Source organism: Gavialis gangeticus, unplaced genomic scaffold (genome assembly GCF_001723915.1).
Source record: "Gavialis gangeticus isolate Ggan-Ray unplaced genomic scaffold, GavGan_comp1, whole genome shotgun sequence".
In the NCBI taxonomy this organism is placed as follows: Eukaryota; Metazoa; Chordata; order Crocodylia; family Gavialidae; genus Gavialis; species Gavialis gangeticus.
Genome location: NW_017729028.1, coordinates 10,423,320 through 10,432,996, shown reverse-complemented (window position 1 = coordinate 10,432,996; position 9,677 = coordinate 10,423,320). Strand labels below are relative to the sequence as shown.

Here is a 9,677-nt window from a genome sequence, read left to right as displayed (position 1 = left end):
GCCAGACCAGGCATCCTGCACATGTACAGGCACCCGAGATGTCAGGGGAGGCAGTATCAGCCTTTTAGCATTTAGTGAGCTGCTCCCAGGGGATGAAACTAAGTAGAACTGCAGACACGCTATATCTATATGATGGTGCAGTTACTCCTGGCTTTCAAAGGAGTAATTCTCCCTAAGTGTGAAGTGATTTACACTAGTGTAGGACTGCACATTATGTTCCAAGCTTACACCAGTGTCCAAGCAGATTACACAAATGGAAATATATTATGTGTCCTCACCTTAAGACAAGCAGGATGAAAGAGCTTTGTAATACAACTGTTTGCTGTGAAGGTAGAGGATACTGGTCTGCAGTGCTGACAGTCTAGCAGCTTAGAGACTAAACTGATTAATATTATTATTATTAGCATCAAGTCACCTATCTTTTATTCCAAGAAATAGAGAATATGGGTCATATTTTGAAAACCGGAAGGACACAACTGCAGACATTCAGTGGCAAATGCTTAAGGCATAAACTGAAGTACCCAATCTATATATGCACACTAAATAATTATGTACAAAGAAGAGGTAATGAAACAGCATAAATGAAGTGCCTCCCTTGTTCTGGAAATCAGGATTGATTGCAATATTTGATGCTAAATTAGCATAGCGAAGGGTCACTGCGATCCCAAAACGGGAGCATAGGCGTTATGTACAAAGGCAAACCTGCTTTAGTTTCTGCCCTGTGGTAGAGTGGTCAACCCACACCAAGCTGATGTTGTAATCTGTAGGCATTGTTCTGCAGCTCACCTTTCAGGAAATGAAACTTTTTCAGAAAGCTAGCTACAACAAAGGAGTCACAGAGGTAGAGCAGGAGGCCACTGAATATCAACCCAGAGGAACTGATGTTCAGAGAGTGAGGTCGGGAACTCACATAGCAAACTGCAATCTAATTGGAGGGAAAAAGAACCAGAAATTAATTTTCTTCAAACTACAAAGTTACTGACTACTGCTTTACAACAAGGTGTGAACATCTGCACCTGCTTCATATTTAGAAATGCTACCTAATTAAAGAAATGGCCTTTATGATCAACTACTCTGAGGCATTGCTCTAAACAAAAATCCTTCTACTGATTAAGTATGCTATGTAAGTGATGGTTAAGGTGGTGATGAGGATAATGATGTTATTATTATTGTGCCTGGATATGGTTGAATTTGCAAGCCACTGTAACAGTCCCTCCCCGTAAAAATAGTCTCCTTGATTACTCTAACTGCTTAGAAATCTTGATGGTTCACTAAAGATTTGAAATGTTTGTAGCTCTCAAAATACAGAAATCTTCCAACGAGCCAATTCACTAATCCTGTTCCACCACCTTCCAGCTCTGGCAACTAGCTCAGAACTGTATTGAACTCCTGCAATGCGCTGGATGGCTTACAGCTAAAGAGACATACTATAGAGACTGATGGAAAGACATAACAGAATGCTCCCTCTTCATACAGTGTTTTTCTAAATTTTGGCAAGACCTGGGCCTATCAGCACTCAGCCAAAAAAGAACATAAAGGGCATGGTTCAAAACAATCTGGCTGCAGAGTAAGTTGTGAAGCCCACTACGTGGCTCTTTCAGTGATGAGGTTAAGTTGGCAGATAGACCAACTTTGATTTACATGTGGTTTTCCAGTTGGGTGGGAAGATAAAAAAACCAACCAAAAAACAAACAAACCAGCAGACAACCCCCCTCTGTATCACTGTCAGACCTGGTCTGAATTTGAGACTAAATGTGTGCCTGCCTTTTGGAGAAAAGCTCTGGTCTGAGCACAAGACTAGCACCCTGCAACTCCCAAGTTCTAAGCTTAGCTTTTGTACAGATTGTACTTCTGGCATTCACTTCTCAGCTTCAGTTTCATTCTGGATGAAATAAGAATACTACATTTATGTACCTACTGGGGGTATGCTGAAAACTGGACAGTGATAAAAGCACTGCAATAGATACAGCTAGACAAAGGGTCATGTCATATTGAAGAAACAAAATGCTTTGGTATCTAGTAAGTCAAACTCTAATACAACATACGCACTAAATGAATAAAACTACTGCTTACTATTGTGCACAATGGAAATGCAGTTAATGTATCTCACCAGGGATCCAGAAGCATGAGTTTAAGCAATGTTCTGGATCTGCACCAAGAACTGTGTTCTTCCCAAACTCCCAACAGTACCACCCCTCACCTCCCAGCCCAATCAACCTGGCTATCAGCGGGTACCTAGTCATCCAGACTGGGAAGCCAAGACAGCCAGAATTTATGCTATCTGCATCCTTTTCCTTGTGTGTTGCTAGCTACAGAAGCTAAAATGCGTTGGCTACGGTGCTAGCTAGATAGGCCACCCAGCCTCAAGTGGACTCTTGATTGCTAACAACAACTATGGCAGGGTTCTAAGGTGACTTTATTATTTAATTTGTAGTGTCTGATCATTAATTTTCTATGTGTATCTTATTGATCTTTACAGTTATAATGATCCAATACTCTATTGGTTAAGGGCCATGTAAATACCCTGCAGGACTGTTATTAGAGAACTAGTGCAACACTTGGGTTAAAATATCTGCCAAGACTGCAGAGCTACTTTAAAATAATTTTGTTCAGTACCTGTGGTCCTAAGTTAAGGTAACAGTCCACAGATAGCACTGGATGGCTATAATTCTTCAGTGAGAGAGGGAAGAAGCGATGGCTGTGATACTGGAGGTATTTTTCAAGCAGCAGCTGGGCAGGTGCTGCCAAGAAGGTATGCTTGCTGTCAGGAGCACAAATGTACTGAGCAGGTGAGATTGAAACAGGAGTATCAGATACCTACGAGGAAAAATATTTCTGGTACAGATCAATCCTGACCAACCAAGCTCTGATTATCTCGATTTGACTTTGCACAAATTGCTCCACTGTCCCACAAATCCAAAATTCATACAGGAACCAAAAAATGTTCAGCCAAAACTCCTAGCTCCCACATTCCAAATGTCCCTAGAAAACTGAAATTTTTGCTGTGCTGATGTATGGAATTTGGGGATTCTGCTTTACACCCAGTGTTCTTCCTGAACATGGAATGGTGTAAAGAAGGACTATAGTGCAATACAAGAACTCTGCATAATGAGTTGACAGTGAAAGCTTTCTTGCTTGAAAGGAAAGAGAGACTTTATGTGGGCTAAGAAGTTTCACAGGAAAATGTCTCACAAAGATAAATGTGCATTTATATCCTGAAAATAGTGCATCCTAACAAACTTCATGTTTATGAAAACATCTAGTAGCCCATCTGTGTTGACTTTGGTAATGGGATGTACACCAAGACACCTCATTTTTTCTGGTAAAAGGCTGATAAAATCTACAAACACATCACTTCAACAACAAAACAGAATTCTCAGTTCTCACCTTAGACTTAATATGGAAGGACCTCTGTCCTCCTACGGCAATTTGCTTCTTCATGATGCTGAAGTGATTGAACCGACATATCAGAAGACCAGCACTGTGGACACGCAGGTTGAAGTCAACATCATCACATGTGAATCTGGGAAGAGTGGAAACCATATTAATTCACGTGCAATCTTGTTATTGCACATCAGCTGAAAAAGGCACTGAGATAAAAGTGTGAGGCCACACCAGATGAGGTCAAGAGAAAAATTCCCACTGACTTCAAAAGAAGTGGTTGAAGCCCTAGATTAGTGAGAAAGAAATACAGATTTTCTATTTCTCCTGTAGAATAAGGAGCAAGTGTTGGAATTTGCAGTGTCCTGCTACCGAAATTCTGTCAGTCTGCATCAGCGGGGCCAAGCATTCAGAAGCAGCCATGCCTTCATTCAACACAGCTACACAGAAATATGAATGAATTATGCAAACTGAGACCAAACTACTCCCCAGTTTAAAGACTTCACTGTACCAAGTGTGGCCCACACCATTATATACAGAACTGATTGGAAACCACTGGTTCTGGTCTGGGTTTGGCCTAGACTTTTCAGCATAAACATCTAAGCTTGCATCTAAGAAGCATCTAAGGTTCCCTGAAATTTGAACTTGCTTTAATATTTTGAATGTATATCTTATACAGTGAACCAGAATGATGGTTCTGCCAACTCAGCAGGTATACAATTCACAGCCAGAATCACAATCTGGCCTTTTGTTTTTCCTCATCTCAACTCCAAAGTTAAAAAAAAAAACATGCAGCAAGTGGTTTTGTAACATATTCTAACTGTTAAAATTAAGATTACAGTTAAAGTGAATTTAGAGATCAATGGCAAATCTGGCATTTGAAAATGATAGCTCTGTCACTGATAATTGTATATGTCTTGTGTATCTCTGCCTGGCTTGGCTTTGTGCCTCTTTTCATTTTAAATGCAATGTTTCCTCTATACCAGTTCATACTTGGATTGACACACAATGCTGATAAAACCTCACTAGACAGCCACATACAGGACAATGAATAACCACCAGTGGTTCAACACTGCAGGCAGAATAGTACGTATTCTTGCTTGGCAGCGTTTTATTGTATTACTGTTCCCTTTGATTAGCATTCGAGAGGGCACAGTGCAGGTAAGGTGATTTACTGTGGTTCCACAGGCGTAAGTCTGAGCACTTACTAAAGACCACTCCCAGTTCTCCCAGGTGAGACTGGATGTCTCGTTGCTCAGGCTGGGGACTGAATATGACTGAACAGATGACTGAATATGATACTAGTCACCTTGCTTCCTTCTGTACCAAAGAGTACAGAAACTGCTGTGCTCTATTCAGATTCAGCCACTGAGTTCTGGGGGACATTTCTGTCAAAAACTTATAAGTTACCTTATAAGTTAATGCATCATATGAAAAAATACAGTTTTATCACAGACTCAAGAGCCTAAGAATGTAAGTCTATACAATGGGAGGCATAGTCACAACGTTCTTGAAAGGGCCCAAGTAACAAACATGGAGCCTGAAGCTATCAGTATATTCATAGAGCACAGGTGTTTTCTCCTCACTGTAAGTAAATCAGGAACCAGAGGTCCAAATCCCATTTTGCCTGAAGGCATCTAAGTGCTACTTGCATCTAAATGTAGCCATATAAGAAGTATTATTGCTACTTATGCAGAATGTAGATGCTATTCCCACATGCATGGCTATATCAGCACCTGTCTCTGTATCTCTTCCACTACCTAACAAAGTGCCTCTTGTTAAAGTCAGCTGACAGGAGAACCAAGAAGGGGTCACAAGGAGGAGAGAAAGCTGAAGGAAGCCTCATTCTGTGGCTAAGGGTGGGGGCAGTGCCCTGGAAGAAGAGAGTGTGCATGTACATGTACATGGCAACAGAAGAATGGCTCTTTATAGTCATCTGATGAAGTGGAAAGATAGCAATGGGGGAGGATCAACCATCCAGAGCCACAGACTAAGCAAGCTTTAGCACCAAGTTCTCCCACTTCCTGGACCAATGGCCCAACCACAAGGCTATTGAGTTAGCAGGTGGAAAAGTGGTCTGCCTGGTATTTCTCTGGCAATGCTTTCAGGGAGTTATGTGGTATAGGCAAGTAGCACATAGAAAAATTTGACTTAGGATTTGAGCCAGAAAGACTCTTTCTAGAGGTGACAGAGTACTTCAGTCACCAGTTCTATTTAGTCCAATCTCTGCCATATATGTGGTGCTTTTGTTGCTATTAGCTGGTTCTCCAGACCTGGAATAAAACCACAGAAATGCCTGTGCATGGCACATCTAAGGTCTGTGAGGTATAATAAATAAACAGTTACTGCACAGTAGCTGACAGCGCATTTAAGATTGATTGGAGTAGGAACAATGCAGTGAATCAATATGAATCCTCCAGCCATATTGTTTTTCTTTGCCTCATCCACTTAAAAGTGTAAATAACAAGTTTAGCTTTTATTTTAGATGGAAAGAGAACCGTATTCTTCAGCCACATTTGATCAGGAATAAACGTAATCAGAAACAATAAAATGTGTCTGTATCTCATTAGCAGTCTCCTAGGAAATATAGTTGAAGTTGTGAAGAAGCTTATAGGATGAAGGTTGTACAAGTTGATCCTAGTCCTGACTCACCCACCTATTCTGGTTATACTGTACATTCTGTGTCAGATCCACGTTCAGCATGATGAAGTCATGTACATGGCAACAGGAGAATGGCTCTTTGATCTCAGCACTGTTGGTTTTACTGGACCATTTCCGCATCCCAATTAAGGCGTAGTGAGTGACATTAGGAGTTGATTCAATATGTTGCAGAATTTGCTTCAAGGAAACATTCCTTTCAGTCCATGTATATTCACTACAAGAGATTAGGAAAAAAAATCCTTTAAACTCCTTTGCTAAATCTCATTGAAAGTGTACAGGCTACTGCCATCATTCTGGCCAACACAGCAATGACTGTGTCACAAAACTCTTAAGCACAAGCCTTTACAACTTCAGCTAAAGAACCAAGCTATATTGTTGAGGCTGTAGTAGACCTAAAACTATGGTGGACTAGACATAAATAAGGATGAATAACAAGTGCTGACCTTTGGACTACATGCAGATATATTTCTTTGTTACCAGGCAAATTCAATTCCCCACTTTTACACAGAAGAAAAGCCATGCTATTTCAGGGATGTCAATTTAACACCATTATTACGCAACAGGAAAATAAAGAATTTGGCTGGAAAATACACGTTCCTTAACTGTGCTGTTTTACCTCTTTCTGTCTCCTGAACAATCAACTTCAACAGCATTCCACATAACACAGGAATCATCTGAAATGATAATGAAAGGCCAGATGTCCTGGGGTTTAATCCCTAGTTCCTCTTGCCGATTTCGCTCTAGTTCCAGATTATGGTAAGACAGTTCTTTTATTAGGAAGTGTGCAGCACCTGAAACCAAAAAGGAATATCAATAAGGAGGCAAATTTTGGATTGGGAGGTATGTGGGTGAGGTCAGGCATTGATTGTTGTTAACTGGAAGCCTTTTGAAAAGGAAATCCATGCAATCCTGAGTGTAGGTGGAGAGTGATGATTAAAGCATCCGAAAGTAAATATACTACCATTGCCTGCCAAAGGCAGTTGGGTTGTGGGCTAGGCATGCTGCTAGGCAGCATGGGATATCAGCTAGGAAACTACTTAGAGGAGTTTGCCTTTTGTGGGATAGATTTAGTGTGTTTTAAAGGCTGATGAAACAGCTGAAGAATAAAGCAGGTAATGGCTAATACCTTGAAATATTGAAGGATAGATTTAACTCCACAACTACCTCCCTCCATCATCCACTTTCACATAATAGTGGATCCTGTTGAGTGAAACAGGACATTCTCTGTATCTTCATATTATGAGGATAACACCAGTGAATATTCACCACTAGAATATTCACTACTAGCAGAAGCTGCCAATGTGGTATAACTGAATTAGAGCAGCATTATCTGGGCACCCTCACCTTCCTCCATCCCCAACCAGTACTATACAGATATAGAGGTACATTTCTCATTTCTGAGATGCCACCAGATAGATGTTTCATTGCCTTCAGCTGCTGTAAGACCCCCCCATTAGCTAATGGCCTATGGCCAAAAATTCACTCTGCTGCATACTACACCTGGAAGAAACTGCCCATGAATGCACAAGTCTTGTTCACTGATGCTAACATTATTGGGTTAAATAGAAATGACTTGTATGGGTGTTAATGGACATTGTGGTCATTTGGAGCACAGAATATTGAACTACCTTCACAGTAAAGAAAAGGAAGTTTCTGAAGTGCAAAACAGTAGTGTAGAATATTTTGCTGCCCGGTAGTCACATAGCAATAACCTGAATCACTGTAAAAAATGGTATGTGCATGTGTGTGCATGTACATACCTGCTTTATCTTTTCCAATATACCTACCTACACCAGCACTGTTGAAAATGCTTGGCAGAACTAGCATGATGTGGTTTGGCCAGTATTTTTTATATATGGCCATCTCATACTCCTTGACAACTAGAACATGCAGATGACTGGCACCATCCATTGCATGGTAGAGATTGAAAAGTCCATGTTCATGACGCCCAGTAGTGGGAGTAAACGTGGGGCTTTTTATGTAATCTTCACTCTGTAAAGAAATAAAAATGTGGGAGTCTGCATTACGCTGAATTATATTTAAATGAAGAGAGCTGGGTCCTCACTTGTATAAGTGCCATGCCTTAACCACAAATGGGGAGTTCCTGTGAAGGTTCAGATTCTGCTTATAGCAAGGGGCTTGGTTTTGTGGGTTGGAGTAGAAGTCCCTTCTATCTCTACACTACTGTTAGGATCCGGATCACTTGATAGATTGGTGAAAGGGAAGGTGAGATAGGCATGACCCCAGATGAGATTTCTAAACCTTTTCCTGCCTGGAAGATATCACCTTTTCACTTAGAACCATAAAGGACTTTGGCATCTAGACAGGATTTACTATAATCCCCTTGCTCAGTTGGAGCCATCTGAATGGCTCAACCAGGGAGGTATTCTCATAGCACACTTAGCACACACTAGGCACATCTACATGTGTGCTCTGCTGCACAGTAGACAAATTTACTGCACAGTAAAGCATCACCATCTACATGTGCATGGCAATTAGCCCATTGTAGATTAATTTTCTGCACCATTGGAAAGTCCCGTCAGACACAAATACTACCAGACAGTGCAGTAAATTACTGTGCTTAACCACATGTGTAGACAGTGCCAGGCCCGCTGGGTCTTGAGGGTGCTTCAGTGCAGCCAGTAGGTAGCTCCCATGCTGAAGCACCCTCATAGCCCAGCCAACCACTCTACAGTACATGGAGTCCTGTTGGAGCAGCCCTGGGCTGGCAGGCTGACACACTACAGCCCCTCCAAGCCCAGGTTGCTCCCTCTGGGCTCCATGTGCTAATTGCTCTGGAGTGTTTGCTCCTAGACATATGTTCAAACAGTGTATATGGGAGTATAACACTCCAGGGCAATAAACTCTGCAGTTTATTCATGTGCATTAATTGGACATGTAGACATGCCCACTGATAACATCACATATCTCCCAAAATGCAGTTGTGGCCACTTTATTTTTAAAACTAGGCCAAAGGAAGAGGAGATGATTTTGGTAGCATCCATCTTTTATACAATAACCTAGTGATTAGCATACTGATCCAATAAGTAGGAGTTCAGTTGCCCCCTCAACCATATCTCCCCCTTCCATACGCTATGTGCAGAAGGCCTAAGGACCAAAGTGGGTTTTTGGCTTCCACTGGAGTTCAGGTGCCTACATATTGATAACGACCTACAAATATGTCTGGGGGAGCACCAAGATTTTGGGGAGCAACTCTTCAGGAAGATACCCCATGGGAGGGCAAGGACCAATGGACACAAACGAATAGAGGGAAAATTTAGGCTAGACATAAGGTAGAACTTCTTCTCTGTAAGGGTAACTAGAACTTGCACACACTCCCAGCAAAGGTGGTGCAGTCGCCATCCTTGGAGATGTTCAAGAGGAGCCTAGACAAGTACCTCATTGAGCTACTTTGAGCTTATTAACCTCCAGCCTATGGCAGGGGACCAGACTTGATGATCTTACAGGTCCCTTCTGGTCTATGATTCTATGATTCTGTTAGATGCTGCAGCTTCTAACCTGTAGGCATCACAGTTTTTATTAGATCTGCCCTGGGTAGAAGGAGGAACAAGGAACAAAAAAGTGAAGAAAAAAAGAATAGAGTAGAAACTATACTAAGATGAAGAGAAAAAGAC

General features: G+C 41.5%; 1 protein-coding gene across 1 annotated transcript in view; it reads right to left on the bottom strand.

Annotated features, from left to right (window-relative positions):
• Positions 1 to 9,677, bottom strand: part of GREB1 (growth regulation by estrogen in breast cancer 1) — a 219,612-nt gene that overhangs the window by 7,691 nt on the left and 202,244 nt on the right. The window contains exons 28-33 of the mRNA XM_019520757.1: positions 7,830 to 8,034; positions 6,659 to 6,833; positions 6,038 to 6,256; positions 3,388 to 3,523; positions 2,617 to 2,817; positions 787 to 925 (exon numbers count right to left, since the gene is read on the bottom strand). Coding sequence (XP_019376302.1) covers positions 787 to 925; positions 2,617 to 2,817; positions 3,388 to 3,523; positions 6,038 to 6,256; positions 6,659 to 6,833; positions 7,830 to 8,034 — 1,075 coding nt within the window. The remainder of the gene's footprint in view (positions 1 to 786; positions 926 to 2,616; positions 2,818 to 3,387; positions 3,524 to 6,037; positions 6,257 to 6,658; positions 6,834 to 7,829; positions 8,035 to 9,677) is intronic.